This window comes from Pyrus communis, chromosome 13 (genome assembly GCF_963583255.1).
Source record: "Pyrus communis chromosome 13, drPyrComm1.1, whole genome shotgun sequence".
NCBI classification, from domain to species: domain Eukaryota; kingdom Viridiplantae; phylum Streptophyta; class Magnoliopsida; order Rosales; family Rosaceae; genus Pyrus; species Pyrus communis.
Window position 1 is genome coordinate 4573907 of NC_084815.1, and position 23380 is coordinate 4597286.

Consider the following 23380-nt stretch of genomic DNA (forward strand, 5'->3'; position numbering starts at 1 on the left):
TTAAGCAGTTGCGGAATTTCCTTTTGTATTCATTTTCAAATTCGATTCATGTCAACTCCTCTGTGTTATGACGGGACACGAGCATGGAGGCGAGCAAATTATGATTAATATTCATTTTTTTTGTTACTGATTTAGTTTGGTTGAAATAAAAAAATCCCCTTCACTACTCTTTTTGTTGTTGTATATGCCTCATCTTATAGCTTATCCCCTTCACTAGGTTACCTTTCAATGTGTCCGAGTCTGTTTCTCAATTTCCTTTACAACTTTTACATTCTGATGTGTGGTGTTCTCCAATTATTTCTAATGAAGGTTTCTGCTACTTCCCTTTTGTAGTATCGATTCCCTTTGTAGAACCCCTTCAATAATACATGGCCCGCAACTGCACGAACTTGCTCGAATAGGTTGAAAACTTGCATGATGGCTTGTATTTGTCATTTATTTTCTTGTTATTGTCATTATGCTTTGTTTATTACTCATGTTATTAATGTTCTTGAACATTTGCTAGTATATTCCTTTGTTTATGTACTGTGCTTTATTTTTTGTGCATTTCCCTTTACTCAAAGATTGTTGACTGGTTAAAGGTCTCCTTTGATCCGTCCGTGATCCTTGTTCTTTGGTATTTAACACGATAAAATTATAAAGTATTTTTCTTCAAGGCATAGAAAAGAGCCTAAGTATAGATTTAACCCCTTCAAAATAACAATACTTTGAGAGAAGGGCAGTTTCTTGTGGCGCAAGCAAATGACTTATTAACAACTTAAAAATAAACAGTCTATTGATCTTGGCCAGCAATGACATGCCTGGAAAAAATCACCATTTTTACAAGAGACTATTAGCCTACTCAAGGCTTGACTAAGGCACCTTGTGCCAACAAGATCACCACTCGCATCCCAACTGTCTGTATCCTTACATTTGGTCAACTGTTTTTTTAATCCAAACTTCCAAACCCTTATTTTTCACTTGTTTGGCATCAACTGTAACAACGGCTATTTGACCGATTGTAAGAATCAACCCCCTGTTATTATCGACGTCTTATGACATTTTATACTCCCACACCAACATTAAAAAGCTGTCTCATTCCCATTTTCTTTGTACTTGGAAACAAAACATTGGTTCTTAATTTCTGTTCTTACCTAACTTCTTGTGTTACTTCAACTCCACACTAATGGCTTTATCTAGGCTTCCTCCAAAACGAGGCCAGGTCAACGTTAAGATAGTGTCCAGTCTTGTAAAGTTGGTGGTAAGAGTAGCTTCGAAAGTCGGGAGAGGGTTGAGCTGCCGGAGAAAGGTGGCGACACAGGTTGTGCAGGCGCCTGTGCAGCCAGATAGCGATCAAATTAATCGCGTATAGTTCATACAGCGTTGATGTCTTTAGCTGCGCTGCATAATGTTATAGTAGTGTACTGCAGTACTATATGTATTAGTAGAGCACATGCATGCTCTTAAAAATGCATGAGAAAGTTTGTAATACGGTGTGCTTTTGGTTTGATGTATTGATCCTACCATAAGTTCATAACAAAAAGTTTTTTTTCTTCTCACTCTTTATATTCTTATGGAGGATGGAGAGTCCTATTCTTGTAGACGACGAACTCTTTGTTGTTCGGCTTGGCTTTTAGAGTACAACGGTGTTTCATGAACATGAATTTCGAGCTATTTGTTACCCGGTTCCAAATTCAACCGTGCTTTTTGAAATCATCTAAGCATGCAACAGATATAACTAATGGATCTGTTTCAGTTTATCAAAATGTAGATGTACCCTTAAGGGGATGACTCGTTGAAGAATGTAAAGTCTCACGTCGGAAATCTTACAAAATAAAATACAATTTATGCTGACTGGTTCCGCTACTAGTTAAGTGGAGACATTTCGTACTCCACACCCTGTTTACTTATTTTACAAGTTTCTGCAATTAAAAATGCATGAGAAAGTTTGTAATATGGTGTGCTTTTTGTTTTATGTATTGATCCTACCATAAGTTCATAACCAAAATTTCTTTTTCTTCTCACTCTTTATATTCTTATGGAGGATGGAGAGTCCTATTCTTGTAGATGACGAACTCCTTGTTGTTCTGCATGGCTTTTAGAGTACAACGGTGTTTCACGAACTTGAATTTCGAGCTATCTGTTATCCGGGTTCCAAATTCAACCGTGCTTTTTGGAATCATTCAAGTATGCAACAGATATACCCAATGTATCTGTTTCAGTTTATCAAACTGTGGATATAATCTTAAGGGGATTACTTGTTGAAGAATGTAAAGTCTCGTGACAGAAATCTTACAAAATAAAATACAATTTATGCTGAGTACTGGTTCCACTACTAATTGAGTGGAGACATTTCGTATAAAACTCCATACCCTATTTACGTATTTTTACCTGAGTTTTTCTTTGTCATTTATTCGTTTTTTATTTTCACAAGTTTTTGCAATTTTAAGTACAGTTGTAAACTGAGCAAATATATGGGCAACAAGGTTGATCCAGTCGTGCAAATTTGGAGCCCTTTTTTATCCTAGACAGTATCTGTGACCATAAAGAAGGACAGTTCTTTGCATTTGAAGCCGACAAACCGTTCATTTATCGGAAGGGTTAAAAATTCAAATGTTTTTTTTTTTATTTTTTTTATCATGAAGTGTGGTGTTGATATTAGGAAGGATCTGTATGGAAATATTGTCCTCAGTGGAGGTTCCACTATGTTCCCTGGAATTGCTGATAGGATGAGCAAAGAGATTACAGACTTGGCTCCAAGTAGCACCAACAGATTTTGTATTATAAAAAGGCTTCTTCTATTTAAGCAGTTACAGAATTTCCTTTTGTATTCATTTTCGAATTCGATTCAGGTCGATTTCTCTGTGTTATGACGGGACATGAGCATGGAGGCAAGCAAATTATGATTAAGATTCAATATTTTCGTTACTAGTGCTTTGTTACTGATTTGGTTTGGTTGAAATCAAAAATACCCTTCACTCCTCTTTTTGTTGTTGTACATGCCTCATAGCTTATCTCGTAATAAAAATTAAATCGATATATATGTAATCAGAATAATCTTTATGTAGGAGCAATATTAAAAAAATATGAGAAATATAAAAGAATTCTAATAATAATACTCATAAAGAAAAGCACAACATCTATACAAGATTAATATAAACAACTAGAGAAAAAGTAAGAAAGACTAAAAAACTTGGAGATTGAGGCTTGCATAAATGCAATGTCCTAAAGACAGAAGTTTGCCCCTACTCTTGTGCTTATAGTTCGATAGATGTCCGTCACCCATAATTCAACACTCTACAATCCAAAGTCAATGCACTTCAATCTTAGGACTCTGGTGAACTTTATATATTTCGTACTCTCAATACACAACCCAGATTTTGACTAAAACATTGGAGAAAACTCTTTTCTTAATTCTATTTTTTAAAGACAATAGTTCTTGAGTATTTATAGAACCCAATATACTGTTTGCCGAAAAGATGTATCTTTTAGGTTTTAGGTAATTAAGTAATACCCTTTAATAGATACATTACTAAAAGGGATGACTCCCCTTGCAGCACCCTTTGATACATGACTTTTAACACTTAACTAACTCTTATTTTTCATTCATAATTTTTTTAATTAAATATTATAATATATAATTTCCAACAATCCTCCACATGAATGAAAAATTAGAAGAATTTGAGAGTACAGGTAGATACATTGGGAGAGATGTTTTTTGGACTTGAACCTACCCTAATGAATACTTATTGGGTTTACTTGGTAATGTAGTGGATGTGGAAGATCTTGAACTATTCACCGCAACAGTAAATTAAGACAATAAGGGATAGATATCTCTTATCTTAATATATTACGATTCATACGGTTGTGTTCATATGGGTCCTGAACAAATCTCGGATTTATGAGAGCTTTAGAGAATTTAGCCATCTCATTCTCATAAAAGCGACCCTCTTTTACTCTCACATAGGTGACCATTGATTAAAAATAGTCTAATTTATTCCTCTTATTTATGAGATATCATTGTCATTAAGTATAAATATACACCCTAAAACTTCTGCAGACAACTTCTTCCATCATAGGAATGAGGTATATAGTGTGTTAACTTCTTTGAATCATGCCCAACCAGTTTGCCCATTGAACTTAGACCATGGGATCTCCAATCAACTAAGTTAGGTTTCTGCCCGACCGATTCATTAATTATGTTGGCTTTAGCCTCATTCCCCTCAATGATCAACTTACTCTCTAGTCAAACCTTTAATATTTGGTACATTTAGGTTGACTATCTCTAATGTTGTGCACAATCCATCTTATGAAATTTTATTTCATATGAGAGTAGTTATTTTCCAATGTTACTTAGGATATTTTCAATAATTTGCTAACACTAGGAAGTAGACTTCCCCACATTTAAGGTATTTGTAAGAAGGTCTCTAACCTTGTACTAAACAATTACTCATTATAAGAAATGACATTTTGATTGTCTCATTCAATTAGCAAATTACATTTCCATTCTTCTTAAGTAAATCTCATATTTCAAAATAGATAAGTTACCCCACAATTCTTCGATAGTTGTGATTAATTTTTAACGTTATCGTTAAATTGATCATGTTTTGTAATTTAAGAAGTAAGAAACAACTAAGATAGCCTTTTATCTTTCTTCTTAGGCATTCACGCCTCACTAAGCTGTTACAGGAAAAGCTTTTACAGGCTTTCACACTCTATCATCTGAGCTTTTAAATTATCATGGGACTAGAATCCCCGCCAAGGAATGTTAATCTTAAATTTCATTTAACTCTTCCTCGCTATGACTAGTAACAAGAGAAAGCAAAACTCTTATCATTGCAAGGTATTCCCAAACTTCCAACGTCTAATTCATCTCAAGGGAATTGGCTTTGGTTTTATAAGTGACTAACATGAAAATATCCAAGCCCACGCTTGCTTATTATAAAGCCATATTGGGTCTAATGCATTTTGCAAAATGCTCCCACACTTTTAGTGTCTTGTCATTTCTTTCAAAAAGATCCCTACACTTTTAATCCTGTCATCGTCTTTTCAAGACGATAATAACTCATCTAAAATGAGTTCAAATATTTAATTTGAATACAGTATCTTCTTTTGTTATCACAAAAACTTTCTTACCATGAGTAACCATTGATAAAACACACTCATTGGTTGCCATTGCTTACTAAATAAGCAACATCATGTCTTTCTGCAAATTTACAAAAGACCCCCAGACTTTTGGTGTCTTATTGTTCTCAAAGGACTTGGCTTTTAGTCTTGACCATTCACGATTTATGGCAAACCCAGTTTTGTGGTTTCCATTAGACATAGTTTCCATTCATACGGAACTATCTTGTACAACTCAAAGGTCATATTAACTCACTTAAAACTTTGAGATAGTTCACTATGGCCTTGAAGCCTTCGCGCATCTGCCTAATAGGGATTCACAGCATCAATTATATAGATGAAATTCCTTTCTGCAAAAGGAACTTTTCCAAGAACTGCTACGAGTTGGCAAAACCACATCTAACATCCAATCTAAACCCAATACACCACAATGGCCGTTCTGCACTTATTGTAGATGATACAAATTTTTAAACTAGAAAATTTCACTTGGTAACAAACAATTCTCTTCTAGAAAGAGTCAACGTCAAACATGGATTTTAGATGGATCTCCATGATATGCCTAACATAAGTAAAATCTTACTTGTAGGGATATGCATGTGCCTATGCAGTGTCAACGAACAGTCATATCGTTTCATCTATCTATGTGCGAACATAACCGATTGACACAAAGATAACTCAGATTACATGAAGATCTTTAAGCATAAAAGCATACAAAGAATATTATATCATGGCATTTTCATCATTCCTAATTATGCGATTAGTGACATTTTTGCAATATATCTTTCAGTATATCATTTCCAACTTGTTTGAATTTTTCTTCACTGCTTTACGTATACTGCATATACATCTTACAGCCCATAATCTTTCGAATCACATTTTCTAACAATTGCATATAAAAGAAATCTTTTCATATATGTAAGTTGAACCAGAGTGTATATAGAAAACAACTAAAACTAATGAAAGTACGAATTCGTTTACATTCAATCCGAATAAAATAAAGAATACATTTAAACAACTTGGGAACTCTTTTCGGCTTGGAACATCGATTCATTTAAACGGCGGTAGATAAAATGCGAAACCCAAGCCACCAACATAAGAAGCGCGGTAGCAGCCGCACCGACCATCACAAGATTAAGAACCGGGAGCGGTCGTGTGATTTTTGAGCTTGGTGACATTGCTTTAGCATTAGAAGGAGAACCTGATGGTGAGGATGGAGAAGGAGAGGGGCTTGGACTAACTACTGGATCTTCTATTTCGAGGGCATTGATCTTGATTTTAATCTTTTGGCCGGCTTTACAGTGACCAGGTTCACCACAAATAACATAGTAGGTGCCGGGTTTATCAAAAGTTAAGGCGGTAAAGGTACCGTAATGAGATAGGGGAAGTGATGGAATACAATAGTCATAATCTGCTTGAGTGACTATCATCACAAAGTCATATTCATGTTTGTAATTAAATATGAACTCGTCGCCCACATAGAATTTTTTCAATGAAGCCCACTCGTTGTAATCAACTGCGCCACTGTCAGTCCACCCTTCTAAATCGCCGCCAACCATGTAAACAGTAGCGGAACAAGCACCACAGAAAATCATCATGATGATCAAACTCACGGCAACAGTGTTTCTTAGAGCCATGACTAAAACAGTAAACAATAAACAAGCAATTAGGAAAGCAGAAAGCAAAGCGAGTGAATGAATGAAATTTAGATGAAAGGCAATAATGCGTGGGCATGCGTATATATAGATAGATAGATATAGTTAGTGTCCCAAACGGAAAATGTTTCCCAAATCCGGTTGGAAAACGGTTTATAAAATCAGACAAGTAGTAGGAATTCTATATAGGAATAATATTGCCCAAGCTTAACTAATAATCGAACTCCAATTTTAAGCTTAACTAATAATCGAATTCGAATTTTCTGCCGTTTTGTCCGCTGCTTTTGCTTCCAACTTCTGCTTGTTTCCATGTATGATGAAACATTTTATTTTAGGCTTATTAATCAAAATGCTCTCTGAAACTGTCATTGAGTTTCAGTTCTATATCCTCTTAAACTGATATTTTCAACTCTTTTGTCTTAAGTTACCCACTTCCATTAATGAATTGTTAAATTTAAGGGTATTTTAGACATTTCAATATTTACACATTTATTTATTTCTAGTCTACGCACTAAACAAGTCTCAATTTTTTATTTTTGACAACTCTAATTCAAATGCATAAATTTTGGGCATTTTTTAGAATAAATTATTTAATCAATAGAAAAATTCCGAGCAACAAAATCATTGTATTAACCAAAATAAGGGTTACATTTGTTCGTGTAGTCATTTCACTTGCAAGACATCCACGTATTGGCTCAAAACTTTGCAATTGAAAACTATTCATTACAACAAAATTATTATACCATTAAGCTATCCTATCCAAAATACTTCCCAAACCAAAAAACAAAAAATCAATTAAAGCAAATGTGCACAGTTTGAACAAGCTCATATGCCTAGTGGAATCAGTGCTCAACAATGTGAATTTTTTTGTTTCAAACTGTGCACATTTGCTTTAAATGATTTTTTTTTGGTTTGGGAAGTATTTTGGATAGGATAGCTTAATGGTATAATGATTTTGTTGTAATGAATATTTTTCAATTGCAAAGTTTCAAGCCAATACATTGATGTCTTGCAAGTGAAATGACTTTAAACAAATGTAACCCTTATTTTGGTTGATACAATGATTTTGTTGCTCGAAATTTTTCTATTGATTGAATAATTTATTTTTTTAGAGTTGTCAAAAATAAAATCGAGACTTGTTTAGTATGGCGACTAGAGGTAAATAAATGTGTAAAAACTGAAATATCAAAAATACCCTTAAATTTAATAGTCCAATAGCGGAAGTGGGTAAAGTGAGACAAAAAAGTTGAAAACATCAATTTCAGGGGACAAAGTAAGACAAAACATGTTTCAGAGGATAAACTGAGACTTAATGATAGCTTCAGGAGGCATTTCGTCTAATAAGCTTTTATTTTATTATAAATCACAATGAAGAAGCGAGAATCAAACTTAGGCCTTTGAATTCCATGATGCAAATTTAGTGCAATAAAAGAATCCAATTTCTCATTAGCATTTGGAATCTTTGATGCTGTCTTATTTATGACATGGCTAAAGACAAGACTTATTGACTTTGTGCTTGATTGTCGATAAAAGCATTGCTGCCTCACTAGCCCTCTCATTGTGACAAGAGAGATACAAAGAGGGGTAGTGACACCGGGTAGAGAAACATTTATCCCACTAGTGAGGCCTCGAGTCACCAACTTTGAGCCGCCAACAGAACCATGGTGGGTGTAGTTGTTATTACAATTAATTTTGAGGAAATCTGAAAGTGATAGGTTTACCGAATAATGGTAGACAACAAAGCATGCGATGAAGATGTCTTCACTTGCAACCCAAGTAATCATTCTTTCTGATAAAGCAAACAAGAACACAACAAATTGAAAGATTTCAAAGTAATGGTCTGCATTACAAAACAATAAAGCTCCAGAATTCCGCATTTCAAATTTACACCATTGGTTTTCCAGCAACTTGTTCATAAAGATACAACCATCAAACAGGGCGAATAAACGTTGCAGTACTTCGCTGGTTTCACATTCTTAAAACGCTTACAGTAACTGAAAAGGCGTAAAAAGAACAGATTTATTAAATCCAAACACATTGCACAGCTTTCGGGTGTATATAGACTCCAACTTATGAACCTCGAAAAAAATCTGAAGCTTGTCCATAGCTTTGCCTAGGGTGCATAGTTTTATGGAAACAAATCAGTTTATATAAAAGAAAAACCGGAAGAAAACAACCCAATGTTAGAAAAACGTTGGAGAATAAAACTTGCTGAACCTGGTTTCTTAAAACCGGACCCAGCCAATCGAGTTACGGGGTGTTATACTGACTTCACATCATATCCGTCCTTGAACATGTTAAAACTCGACGGTCCAACAGTGTCAATGAACCCTCTTATGGAAAGATCAGGCGCGGGTTGGTTCTTCCCCAGTAAATCGTGATCTATAAAAATGACAACAATCGTAATGTCATCGTGAAAGAACCGCCTAACTCCCTTTCCAACCTTCTTAAGGTCGTCATATCTCATCTCCCTTTTCCTAGCTGCCTCGCTCAAAGCTGTTTTGAGAAGCCTTTTTGCAATTCCCTGACATTTTTTAAAACAACAGAAGAAAGAACGATTGGGATCTTGATAATAAAGGCAAAAAACAAAAAGACGAAAGAGGTATTAGAAGGGAAAAAAAAAAAAAAAAAAACATACTGCTCGAGGATTATTATGTACAATCTCCACAGCTTCCTGATTTGTCATGTGCTCCCATAGCCCATCGGATGCAAATATTACAAATTTATCATTGGGCTGTAGAACCCTAGCACATACAGATGGTTCTGCTGTTAGCACAGGCCGGCCAAGGGGCTCAGGTAGGTGAAATCTCGGAAACGTAGGATCAAGAGAAAATTCTGGCCTCTTTAAGTATGCATCACCGATAGATCTAGACACCTGACAGCAAGCAAGTAAAGAGAAATTTAAGTAATTACTAATAACTTGTCAACGATGTTATCTATCTGGCAAATAAAATTTGTAGTTAGTACTTAACACAGGAACTGAATGCTGAATGTGCATACCAGTTGATTTTAAGCAACCGCTACTGTGGGGGAGTGAAAATGTTAAACATGCGTGTAATGAAGAAATACAACACAAAAACCTAGTCCTGCAGCATCTACGACATACATGACTGATGCAACTACAAACACTGATTCTACTCAGACCGAAAAGTAACGAAAGAAATGTATGCAGTTGTGTTTGCTAACAGACACGCATCTTGATGGGGCATGTGCAGATACTAAAGCAATCCTTAAGCATTCTGAACATTTATGTTAAGGTGATTACAGAATTCGTAAGTCAGAAATCACAAACTGACTCGTTATAGAAAATGGGTATCATTAACAGAAGGAAGTTGAGAAAAGTACAGAAAATATATCCAAAAACTAGAAATAAGACCAGATTTAGAAAGTAGGTACCAGGACAATACAAAAAAGTAAAACATATGTAATTACACAAGTATGCAATAGCTTTATAAACTATAATTCTATCCAAAAATCGACGACAGCAGGCAAAAACAGATAAAGAAAAAAAGGGATCATGCATATTTATATATATATACACATATAATTATTTATGCAACAAATAACGTGACGTGACAAAACCAAGCATGTCAGTTAAAGAGAGACGGAAAGTGAGTAAACCTGTATGATGCCTTTGATACGCCAAACGCCATGCTTCATAACAACAATATGTGAATCATCTGGATGCAAGGACCTGAGTTCTTGTCTAACCTCCTCCATGCTTGCATTGTGCTCCCTATTTAGCTGTTCAGCAGCTATCTTATTCGATCTACCTATAGAACCAATTACTGCTCGAGAGTCACCTAGATTAGCAACAAACAATGTTCCCCTCCAGATAACTCCAACCAGACAACAAGACCCAATTGCTGCCATTAATGGCTTTATTCCACAAGTCCTACGCACAAGAGTAAGGAACCCATCCTCCGTCGAAGAAAAGGCACTTCTAAGGATATCTTCAGATATGGTTCCCTTTTCTCGAGCATGTCCTGTAACAAAAACATTTAAATAAGTTGCAATTTGAAAAATCCAAAAGTACATGGTGTACAGAACAACTGCAAATGGAGGGGGAAGCATAGAATACGAAAAATAAGCAGTATTGCAACAGAAGCACGGCAAGCGCCCATGTTCTTAAACTATCCTCCTCTTCCACTTCCCCAATCACATATAGCTAAAAGGCTCTCTATTGGCATATAAAGAAGGGCCCTTGACTCCAGGGTGGAAGGGAAAAGACAATGCATCAAAGAAACAAAAATTTCAAATTTCACAGAATTGTACATTCAACTCTACTCGAACTATGCAGAACAAAAAAGATAAACATAACTCAACCTCCGATTCTCTCTTCTGATTTTTTTTTTTAGCATAAATAAATTAAACCTTTCAAATAACAGCGCTGTGTATATTTCAGCATCATCAAGACAAACTCGACTGACAAAAATTTACCCAGTAGAGAAAAATCCAAGACTCTGCTTTAAACCAATTGACCATCAAACAAACATACAATTCACATTTAAGTTTAAAAGAAACAACAACATCAAAGACAACACCTTTCAAAAAAACACAAATCCCAAACAATCCATCAAAACACACAACTCCAACAATCCCAAGAAAAAGCAGACGCTACGCCCGCAAAGTTGACTAAAGCAGTGTGCTCGGCTCACCACAAAAGCTCAAATCCCCGCAATTTAGATTAAATTAGAATATCGCTCAAATCAAAACAGGAAAATAAAAACCCAAGAAACGAAAAGAATCCAAAAACCAAGAAAATAGGGGCTCTGGCTCACTCACTCATGAGATTAAGAAAGAGATGGTCATTAATGAAGCGAGAAGCATCAGGTCCACCGTGTCCGTCATAAACACCAACAAAGGTGGCGTCTCGGCCGGCCTCCACCTGGCTGTGATCCTCAATAACTTCATTGGCCTGCACGACAGCGAACGAGAATTCTCCATAGCTGTGCCTGTCGAGGCTTCTGCACCACAGCAAAGGGTCCTCCAACGACGAGTCGTCCACCTCATCCTTGTTCATACGGGCATATCTCCGCAATGGCTTCCACCACGTACATGCTATCCTTGTCAGCCACGAAAACATCCCTCATTTCCCAACAACAACCCCGACAACTGCTACTTTCCTCTGTAATCCGACAACGCTTTCGTGGATTTCAGGTGCTCGTTGAGAAAATTAAAGATTTGGGGTCGCTTGTTTTTTAATGAAGTTTCAAAATTTGGGAAGATTTTGGAGGATTGGCAAAATCCAAAAGGAGTTGTGATTTTTGAGACAAAAGGTTCAAGAGGTCTGTGGGTTTTTTTGAGTCTTCCTCTGTCCTCTCTGTGCGTTTAGAGAGAGAAAGAGGAGGGGGAGAGAGAGAGAGAGAGAGGGGTTTTGCAGAGCAACAAGGACTGCGTGGAAGGGAAGGGGAAAGTTGACGAAAGAAAGCGTGTGAGAAGCGCTCTATTCTTTGTTTTTTCGAAATGGTGTTTGTAAATTCACGGAAATGTCACTGGTGTGATGACGAAAGCGGATTTGGCAAAACATTGTTTTCAAATTGTTTTTGTTTCTTTTTTTTCTTTTTCTTTTTTTTTAAGAATTCAAAATATTTTCTTTTGTGGGGTCTCACCTCTCACTTTATACATGTCACTATCACCAAATTGTCTTTTTCTCTAAATTTCTCGTTTTATTTAATTCGTGAACAATTTCAAAAAATGTAAATTAAAAAAATGATCGAAGGCTTTTTAGTGATGATGACATCATTTTTGTAATTTTAATATGAATTAAATGTAACTGTGAAAATAAAAGTATTTTATGAGGAGCTAAGATCATCTCGGAGTAAGATTTTCTTCTCTTCTATTTACATCCTCTATCCTCACATCTTCTCACAGATTATTTTTTGTTTTCTTCTAGCTATTAAAAAATGAATAAAAAACATTGACGTGGTTTAACTGTAACTGTTCAAATAGGAGGAGATGGAAGGGGAGAGAGATTAGGATGGGAGAAAATCATACTCCAACCATCTCCAACTTTTGGGTTAAAACATAAACTTTTTAACCTAGAAAATTTATGTTTTAACTCAGAGGCAATTTTTCTGTTCCCAACCTGAATTAAATTTTTAGCCCAAGATTATTAAAAATGAATTTAAGCTTTTTTTTAATTAACTTTTTTTTATAAAAAAAATGTAGATTATCCTCATTTAATTTTATGAACATTTTAACTTAAAAATATTTAGTTTCCGATGAATATTGAAAAATACTAAATTGCCACCATGAAATTCATGAAACACTAGAAATAATTCTTTTAAGTATTTTAATCGTTAGATTTAAATTTGGATTGTTATTTTTTTTTTACCGTTAGATTTTATCATATTAGATCTCAGCAGTTGGATTTAATAAATATATAAATTAAAAATTAAAAATTAAATAAATTAAATTTGGACCGTTGGATCAACCAACGTCCAATTAACCACAACTGTTTGATGAAGGAAAGAGTCGTTGGGCTCGGACTGGTGAATGATACACCTATGTGCCTTGGACCCCCGCATTGCCAGCTCCTTGAGAGTTGGGGTGTTAGGCGCGTCAAATTTGTCGTGGCTTGGTTTTTGGTGGGCGCGTCTACTCGCACTAGTGGGCCAACCCACTAACCCTTGCTAAATCCTGGTCGAAAAGTGCCCAAAAAAAATGAGTTTTAACCCAAAACTCATTTTTGCATCAAGGGTTTGGAGCAAGTTGGGTGAGTTTATAACCTAAAATTTGAGTTTTATTTCAAGGGTTGGGGCAGGTCTAAGAGGGCTAGTAGCTCAAGATATAATGCTTATATAACCAAACAAAATTACACTAGTTAGTTGGAGCAGTATAACGCCTCCTTACACCCAAATTCTAAGTTGGAATTAAAGCAATCAATATTGCTTTGTCAAAACAAAACTTCCTTAACGAAAACAATTACTTTATATGTATTTGTAGCCTTAATTTTTATCATGAATATTTATGTCAAACTAAAGATCTAGTTTTGAACTATTAAAAAAGTTTTTATTTCACTTTCTCCTCATGCTTAAAACTTACATAGCATGTACACAATCGCTGATATGATTAAAAAGAGGATAATTGATTAGCCAATGCAGATTTCAAAAGTGTGATTTTCTCTTTTAGCTATAATATTATAAAAAGAAAAATTAATAAAAAAGATTTGAAAATTTTGAGTTTTAACGATAAGAACAAAATAAAGAGTAAAATGAATAGTATCAGGTTTGACTTTTTAGTGTAAAAATATGATTTTTCGTTAAATTGAACAATATTGTAGGCTTTTCGTTAAAACTCCCAATTATAAATGGGGTGAAGCAAATTGTGCGTTGACCTTAAACAATGACAAAGTCTATGCCTCCTCTTCCCCTGAAATTGAGATTGTATGAAGCTTCCTTTTAGCATCATAAAACCTTTAGATTCCTACAAATTACAATATCCATCCCATGTGCAATGCATGTGCAACTCTCTTTTCTTTTTCTTTATGGCTTATGAAATTTATGAATAATCTCTACTAATTAATAAAACACTCATTGTCAACCAAAAATTTTTATAAAATTATCAATTTAACTAGGACAATACAAACAGAACATGAATATGAAATATGAGGCAAAAATGTAATTTCACACAAATATTTTTTTTTTTTTTTTAAAAAAAAAAAAACCTCACCTACATATAATCATAACATATCTATAATTAAAAAAATTAAAAAAAATTAAAAAAAAAAAAAATCCCACACCCACATTATCTATCACTCTCTTCCTCTCTCCTTCTATTTCAAAAACAAAAATAAAAAAATCTTCTCACACACAAGTGTGTGCCCATATACTAGTAATAATAATAATAAGCACTACAACTTATCTTCCCCAGTTATATCCAACTATTTAAAATTAGTCACGATTATTTATTTATTTAATTTACAATATATATATATATATATATATATATATATTTGAGTAAACTTTTTGAACAAAATATTCGATCATAATCATGATATGAGATCCAACCCTAGAGAACACGTGTGAGTGATCTGGGTAGGTGTAACCATGAAATGTAAGGTCATCTCCAACCGAGGGCTGACCAGAGGACTCGTTTTAGCTCTCTGGCCCTCCAAGATTTTCCAAGATATTAATATTTTAATGAACAGTAGAGAGTCATATTTGTCTCCATCTCCAACCGAGAGCCCGAGAGCCAGAGAGCTAGAGGGCTCGTTTTAGCCCTGCCACAAAAAATTGTCTCCAACCGAGGGTCAAACATAATTTATTATTTAAATTTAAAAACTATAACAACTTAAATTCAAATCCAACAACTTAAATTTAAAAACTACAACGATAACTGGCCAAAAAACCAAAAAAATTAGAATTTAAATTTAATGAATGGTTTAGGTATTTATAAGAAAAAAAAATAGAATTTTTAAGAATTTAAAAACAAAAAAAAGGCCCCAAAAAACCAAAAAAAAAAAAAAAAAAAAAAAAAAAAAAAAATACAACGGCTAGTTGACTAGCCGTTGTATCCAAATTTTTTTTTTTAAGCAATCATGTTGGTTATAACCAACAAGAAAGCTATATTTTCTGGCCAGCCAAGCAGCCAGCCCTCCAGCCCTCTAGCCCTCTCTGATTCCGTGAGACCCTTTCAGATTCCACAGCCCTCTGTTGGAGATGGTTTTTAGGTTATTTTCGGCTTTCTGGCCCTCTATACCCTTCGATTGGAGATGACTTAAAGATTATCAGGAAACCAACCTTTGTCCTTTTTTCAGGAAACCAACCTTTGTCTTTTTTTATGAACGGAGGAAATGCAGCGGAGGTAGGAGGAGGGAGGGACGGCATGTTGCTTTCCAAGAAATTAATAAAAAATTGAAGGCTCTCCAGAACACATGCAGCATGTGAGTAACTGTGGCTTTTTCGTTTCTGTCACAGCTTTCACTATTCAGGTTGCCTTCTCTCTCTCTCTCTCTCTCTCTCTCTCTCTCTCTCTGTGTGATAATCTAGAAATATGATGAATCCACTACAACACACACACAGAGGCGTTCATGGGATGATGGTACAGTTGGAGATTAAAGATGTCGTTGTTGCCACGGATGGGATCAGATTTGACTCATGAGTCCCATCAGACGGTTGTGCTGTCCTTATGGTCAACATCACATGTACAAGTGCTGCTCTTTTATTTGGCCAACAAATTGGGTTAGAAACTCCATTTCTTCTATATGGATAAGAGGAGGTGGAGAATTTTTATTAGTAGAGGGTGGACACGTTTCGGTTTAAATATTCGTCTTATTGGGTATGATTCGGATTTTGGATTGAAAATTAGACCGAACCGATTGTGTTAGGAAACTAAAACTTCATACCAAACTAATAAAATTCGTGATAAAAAAAGCATCTTTATACTAATATACAATGAATTTGAACCAAGCATTCCAAAAAGGGACGATCAGATTAATACTAAGAGGGTGTTTGTTCGTTGAGCTAGACAATGTCATTGATCAAACGCTTGTGCCTGTTGTAATGCTTTTCCATGAAAACCTTTGAAGCTCCTTCAATGGCCATTCTCCATGTCTGCACATAACATCATGACAAACACAAAAAAGCATCAATATAAGTTGACTTTTCATTCCCACTTGAATTGTAACAATATAAAAGTTCACCAGTTTTTATCAATGAAAAAAAACATAAGTCCGACTATAATGTTAAGTCTCATTCAGCGGTATGAGTTTTATGTAAGATATAACCGCTACGAAATTTTTAAATCCCTATATGCAAGATTTAACTATTTTACCCTCCCCCCTCCCCTCCCCTTAATAAAAATGGAGATAGGCAGGTTGGTTAGTTAGCTGGCAAATTGGACAAAGCTAGTGACAGCTTTACTAACAGGTCCAACAGGCTGCACCACAGAGTTGCCGTAAAACCCTAAACCCTAATGAACAATCTACAGATGATGGGGTTGGGGGGAGTTAGGGAGAGATGTTGGACCCTGCTCTACTAATGCTTTCTATATGCCTCAGATCACACAAGGACTGATGCACTGATTTCGGGTTTAGGGTTTACAATTTAGGACAAAAGAACTAAAGCGGTATTAGATTTTTTTTTTTTCACAAGCGATATTGGAGAAAAGGACAATCAATGCAGGACCTCATAATCTCATATCTATGTGTGAGTATAAGCATTTACTTTTTCATACAATGTGCCGAGTACGAAACTCCCTAACTGTCGCTGGTGTCAAAACACATTTTATGTAATGTAATAAATACAAAAATAACAAAAATCTAACCTTGTGAATTGTGCCAAAGATGGACTTGTTCCTGATATCCCTAGCCCTGAGGTGTGAAGCCCTGCCGCCATGAATCCCAATCTTCCTAAACAACGCCTTGCTTTTAGTCCCAGCAGGAAGCAGAGACCTCCTCTCCACCAATCCACTCTTCCCACTCAATGGGCTCTCACACCGCTGATCCCCATCCCCGTTCACCCGGCTTCTTTTCCGACGCTTCGACACCCTCACCGCCAGCTGTTTCCTCGCAGGAACCTCAGCCTCATCCCCGGAATCCGCAAATTTCCTCAGCAGCTCGTCGGAAGACTTCTTGGTCACATGTTGAACACTTGCAGATGCAGCAGCAGTAGTAGTATTACAAGTAGGAGTTGGAGCAGTGATAGCTTCCATTGTAAATTTGTTAAACGAGAGAGATATTGTGAGAAAGATAGTACGTAAAATTGCAATGTGGAAGCTTTATAATTTATATGTACGTGTTATTAGTGCTAATACTGTATTTGTGGAAATTGGACCGTTGGGGTTAGGACTTGGGGGAATTATTTGAATAATTGGGGGAGTGGGGGAAATATAGCCGTTACAAGGGAGACAAAGAGGAGCCTGGAGGTGCAGTGTATTATGATTTGTGAGCATGTGATTATGTTTTGGGAGTACCAAAAATTCCAATTTGGCATCATTGTATATGGTTTAGGGTTCCCATGTTCAATCCTGACACAAATTTTGCAGATGATGTGGTGGCGAAAAAGTTGGATCTGGGGCTTTTGGGCCAAGTAAGGGTAATAATAATGGATTGGTGAGGAATTGGACCAAAAGCCCACTATAAAAATCATCTTTTTTGCTCATAATAAAAATAGATCATCTTTAAGAAGGGGATTGTTTTCCGATTCTTATGTGTTGAACACATCGAAGTTTATGGTAACAAGCAATATTCTTAGGGTTCCGTCAACTTGTTTGATTCATACAGATGACTAAACAATCTCTAAATCAAATAATTTGTTTCTAGAGATGGATTTGTAGATGATGATAACGGAAATAACCAATTTGAATTATGAAGTTGTCACAGTAAAATAATATCACTTTGTCATGTAACAAGGAATTATTCGTTACATGTAACGAAAAAGTAAACGGGTAGTGAAGTCATTTGCACAATGAAGTGAGAGAAGTAACTAAGGAAATCTAATGCCTAATTGAAAATAAATACAATAAATATTACGAAATTTTAACGAAACACTTCCAGTACTGTTTACCACAATTTTAACTTTTCTTAGTACTATTCCCTACACCTTTATTTGTTCTTTTTCATTAAAATTAAACTTTTTTTGAACTTTTCGTTAGTTTTCCTTGAATATTACACTTTGTAGAACAAACATAAAGATATTCTACAAGCAAATGTTACAATAAGAAACAAATATACTGGCTCCGCAGATTCCATCCATTCGGATTTCTTGTCAATGGATCTCCACAAATGCTGTTAGAGGATGTCTTCAGAAGCCTGAAATTATGAATTTTGAATTTTAATTGAGAATATTTCAGTGAGCGTCTTAAGGTTGGTTTTCTGGGCATGCACTTCCAAATGTTCAAGAAATTCCATGCAACAGTATAGACTTCTTTTAACGCACGTAAAATATTCCAGAACTTCAAATACTGATAGCGTCAACATAATATAGTCAAGCATGTTGGATTAGTTAAAAATACATCGAAACGAGTTTTGAGTTATCAATGCTCCTATGAGATTACCTCTAGTTATTTTCAACTAAAAATCAATTAGCATGTGTATCGTAAAGATGAAGGATCGTGCCATAAAGCGTCATAATTTCATGTTACTTCAGAATTTGTATCACTTGATCTTATAGAAAGAGCCAGTTATCTTCTTTCTAATCTAAAATGGGAGTTTTATAAAACCTACTTCTACATCTCCTTGATTATCACCTGTAAAGAGAAAATTGACGGGAGGCAAATTACGAAGAAGTCAGAACTGTCATTGATAAACCTTGTACCTTGTTGTTATGAGCTGAACTGAGTCCCGAAACTGAGTGTATGGCATTCATGATTCCCCAAGTTTAGCTGTATAATTGGGAAGCATGAATGCAAGAAATTATTTAACAGACGAGACATGAAAACTCGTCTAACTTCACGATGACATCAAAATTTATTCCTCATGAAGTTTTCAGCATGCTCGAATATCAAACAGCTTACCACAACAGCAACTCCCGTCTCACAGAATTTAGGTATGCTAATGAGTCTGACCATCCGACCTTCAGATCCTGCAATTGGAAGTTTGTAGACTATTCAAGTGATGAAAAGAAATAAATAATTCATTTTTGGCATGAAAAGTATTTAGTAAATGATTACCGAAGTTACAAGAAAATACCCTTACTAAGCGACTATCATATTTATCCTGATTACCAACAAAGTAAACGTGAGGACAACTCTCGATCAGGAACGGATCCCTATCCGTGAAAGGATAGCACCCTGAAACATAATGATAACAAGAGAAACTCAAACATAAACCCATGGGAAGACCAAAATTACAAATGATTGTCCTAATTATTTTCATTGTTTAGTCTCAAATTGGAGACGAAGTTCAGCCAAGCTGAATTCCAAGCCAAACAACCAATTTAACATAACAAATTGATTCGTGTGACCAATAAAACTACACAGGCAAAAGATATAATTCATACCAAGAGTATTAGGTGCTGTTGGTGCCAGATGCCTCCACCTCAATGTCCTTTCAATAAAATCAAGTTTATCCATTGCTTCTGAATACTTATCAAAATCATCTATATTTTGCCCCGATGTTCCAAGAAACCTGAAAGCCACAATACCAGTATGTCAAAAGTAATTACCTAATAAGTAATACCAAAACAAAAATTTTGATCGATAATGCGAAAAGTCAAATTAGATCTACAATTTTACCTGACATCATCAAGATCAAATGATATCCAAAGACAAACCTGCAGCAATCTAGCACAAGTATATTTAATTAAGCAGTGTGGTTCATGATAGGAGCACAGATGAGGTATATTCACTAGTTATATGATTAAACAAACCTGAGTCAACAAAATATTCAGCTCCTTAATTGGCTCAGACAGCCTTGATTGATCCTTTGATGCTAAATTCTAGCAACAATGGACAAAACGACAATTAGAAAGAGAATTACTAAGTTTTGCTGTAGCATATGAACCTATCAGGCATCTCGATAGAAAATTTAAGAAACTATACAACAAAAGGTTTAGGCTTTCCATTTTATTATTTCAACAAAGATTAAAAAACTTCAAAACTATGTTCTTAGGCTTTTCAGTTTATAAGAAATCATTAAGCAATATATTCATCCTATTAACAGAAAGATCTAAATGGTTTACCTGTCCATTAAGAAGTCCACGAGGTACCTCAATAGAATTTCCAGCAATTACAACATGAACTATCTGTGCTGCAATACCTTGTTCCTATTTAATGTTCTACAAAGTTAGTATGTTAAGACAGTTTTATATATAATGCACAGCACACGATAATGAAGGATATTTAAAGAGCTGCTTCCAACACGAAGTCCTGTTATATGATCAACAAAAAGCTGAAACTGGAGAGGGTTTAAAGAGCTGCTTCCAACACGAAGTCCAGATACAAAAACAACATATTTGCCTTCTCCTGTGTGAAACAAAATAAAATTAGTATAAAATGGTTGAGGTAAAGATAATTGTAAAAGAACAAGAATACTAGAGGAAAATGAGAAACTAAATACAAGACATTGTAGCTCCTCCTTAAACAATATTTTTTTATAGCCAATATTGTCTAACATACTTTTGCATAAATTTGACCGTTTTTCAAATGTACATTTCTCACCAAATTCATAATCCTAGCATTAATGTGTCTTTCAATCCCTACAACAGTTTGTAGTATTCAACTTGCATGAACTGATTTTGATTCCAAAGTTATTAGACCCTTCTATAAAATTATTAAATATAAGATGAAGGTCTACAGAAAAAAATAGGCAAGAAAAAACATTTCTGCAAAGAAGAAAAATTGCAAAGTAATAGAAAGGGAGAAAACTCAGATTATACTTGATTTAAGTGGCAACTCTATCTGGGGTGGTAATCCAGCTTCAAGAACATCTAGGACTAAGAAGTCACCGCCATCAGTCTCCTTTCCATGTAAACCAACAATAGTCCCTATCAACATGTTAACATAGAATGAGCATGTGATGCACAAGCCAAGCCAGATATTAAGAAATTAGGGTATTTCTAGTTTCTTATGCAGTATACACATGTACTGTTCATGTCTTTTAAGTCTCTCTATGTTACAAAATTAATGCATCAAGTGTCATAAATTAGTCTTTAAATTAGCCTTTAGAATTTCAAACTATATTAATGTGGATCTTTCCATATTCATGTACCAATTAGCCTACAGAAAGGGCTAATTTAAAAAACAAAAAGGGAATAGATACATCTTTGGTGGGAGTGACTACAATACACCTTTGGTGTGATGCCAAATGCCGGAGTGAGCCCGGATGTCTTCTGTGTTCCCAGCTATTCCTATTGTCCTACATCAGCATGCTTCAAACATATTGATTCATAGTAGAATGTTAAGCAATTTGGATTCTTCCCTGTCAAAATGAAACAGTTCGAATAAATATTTTAATTTGACAAAGACCTGTTACATACACAGAAAGTGAAAGCACATTCCCAGAAAGCTTAACTCTTCCACTTTCATCTTCGAAAATCAGATGGTCATCTGGGTGCACAAAATTATAAAGCTTGACAAGTGGCGTCACAGTTCTCTGTAAAATTTACAATATTATAAACAGTAAATGAGAAAACCTCAGAAATTAATAATTAACATTGCGCAAGTACACTACCGTCTTAGAGTATTCATCAAGAACACAAGGCTTGAGTTTCATGCGCTTGTAGAGGGTTCCAACAATGATGCATTCCTTGTCCCTTTCCAATCCCAAAACTCTGCAAACTACAAACCATACAGAACACCCTATTATTTCAGATTGCCATTTTACCCGAAAACCAAATCATTAATACTTCACATTTTCACATAAATGAATGAAAAATCCCAACAGCTAGCCGAAGAAAAATCCTGCCTTCATTCTAATCCAATGACATGTAAGAAAAGTTGAACCCCATTCTTCCTATCAAAATCCTAACTTTCTGCAAGCCCCGAACCCCTATTTCAATACGAAGACATTTGATATGCAGATATCATAAAAAATAATAAATAACATGACAATCAATGCAAAAAATCTAAACTTTAAATGAATTATAGAAAACCAATTATCTTCCACGGGTAGCCAACTCAAAGACAAACTTACGGGTACCGTGCCATCAACTCCGTCAAGAACGAAATTTAACAGGAAAATCGAAATCTAAAATTCAGCAAATGTTGAATAAATACAAAAAATTGAGAACCTGGCAAATGGGGTTTCCAGTTAGGGACAAGGGAATAGAGGAGGGTCCTCATCATATGGAGGCGGGCGAAGTATATTTGGCTGTACTGTTGACCCCTGTACATTTCCTTTTGAATCTCAAACCTCTCGTCCTGCAATTAACACAAAATCACGAAGAAAATAAAAACCCAATAACAAATCGAAATTAAGAAATAATTCATACTAATTGCTACAAAAAAAATTCAGCTGTGGCTCGTAATTCGGGAAAGGTTGCTGAGAAACCCTAGAAAAAGAACTGAACTTTCCGATTGAGCATGAAAATTTTTCTACTTTCCCTTCTTTTCTCGTGTGTTATCTCGGTAAATAAACAAGTTGATCTGAGAAGTACAATTTCTAGAGAGGGAGAAACGGGGGGAGGGAGAGAGTACGGACCAGCAATTTGTAGGTGGAATGCTTTCTGTGGAGGTTCTTCTCCGAATCGATTTCCATGGCTTCCATGGCGGGAAAATAAGCAGCTGCAGCAGCAGCAGAGAATTTCACTGCGCTCGCTCTTTGAGGTGGCTTAGTTACTTACACATGTTTGGTACTGAGTTCCATGGCTTCCATGGCGGGAAAATAAGCAGCTGCAGCAGCAGCAGAGAATTTCACTGCGCTCGCTCTTTGAGGTGGCTCAGTTCCTTACACCTGTTTGGTGTTGGGCGGTTCTGAAACTGGTATCAAAAAAAAGTTGGGAGTTATTTTTGTGTTTGATAAACATTCAGTTTCAGTTTTTTTTCATAATTTTTGATGAAAAAAAGCTAAAAATAAGACGTTGTAAAATTCAGCTTTGAAAAATCAGTTTTTTTTTCACATCTATTTTATATAAAAGTTTACCAAACACTATAATATTGCTTTTTTTTTTTTTTTCAAAAGCACTTTTATAAAAAAATTTACTAAACACTCTGCTGCTTTATTTCACAACTACTTATTCTCA

The 23380-nt window shown here is 35.3% G+C and overlaps 3 protein-coding genes and 1 pseudogene across 5 annotated transcripts; all 4 read right to left on the reverse strand.

The window, feature by feature from the left end:
* Window positions 1-6110: 6110 nt before the first annotated feature.
* Window positions 6111-6737, reverse strand: LOC137712114 (blue copper protein-like). Its single transcript, XM_068451257.1, has one exon. The coding sequence runs from the start codon at window positions 6735-6737 to the stop codon at window positions 6111-6113; it is 627 nt and encodes a 208-aa protein (XP_068307358.1).
* A 1843-nt stretch (window positions 6738-8580) lies between these two features.
* Window positions 8581-12157, reverse strand: LOC137713230 (probable protein phosphatase 2C 68). 3 transcript variants are annotated; one of them, XM_068452510.1, is made up of 5 exons: window positions 11541-12157; window positions 10377-10741; window positions 9394-9630; window positions 8973-9279; window positions 8581-8749 (listed from the first exon to the last, which is right to left on the reverse strand). In XM_068452510.1, the coding sequence occupies exons 1-4, from the start codon at window positions 11839-11841 to the stop codon at window positions 9016-9018; spliced, it is 1167 nt and encodes a 388-aa protein (XP_068308611.1). In that variant the 5' UTR covers window positions 11842-12157; the 3' UTR covers window positions 8581-8749; window positions 8973-9015. The 3 variants fall into 3 exon arrangements, with proteins under 3 accessions (XP_068308611.1, XP_068308610.1, XP_068308609.1); XM_068452509.1 differs by lacking the exon at window positions 8581-8749 and adding an exon at window positions 8761-8868; XM_068452508.1 differs by lacking the exon at window positions 8581-8749 and having other exon boundaries at window positions 8761-9279.
* A 3878-nt stretch (window positions 12158-16035) lies between these two features.
* Window positions 16036-17476, reverse strand: LOC137713779 (uncharacterized). The gene is made up of 2 exons (XM_068453130.1): window positions 17025-17476; window positions 16036-16312 (listed from the first exon to the last, which is right to left on the reverse strand). Exons 1-2 carry the CDS (start codon window positions 17409-17411, stop codon window positions 16223-16225), a joined length of 477 nt encoding a protein of 158 aa, XP_068309231.1. The 5' UTR covers window positions 17412-17476; the 3' UTR covers window positions 16036-16222.
* Window positions 17477-18080: 604 nt separating this feature from the next.
* Window positions 18081-23081, reverse strand: LOC137713444 (DNA polymerase delta small subunit-like; annotated as a pseudogene).
* Between the last annotated feature and the right edge of the window lie 299 nt (window positions 23082-23380).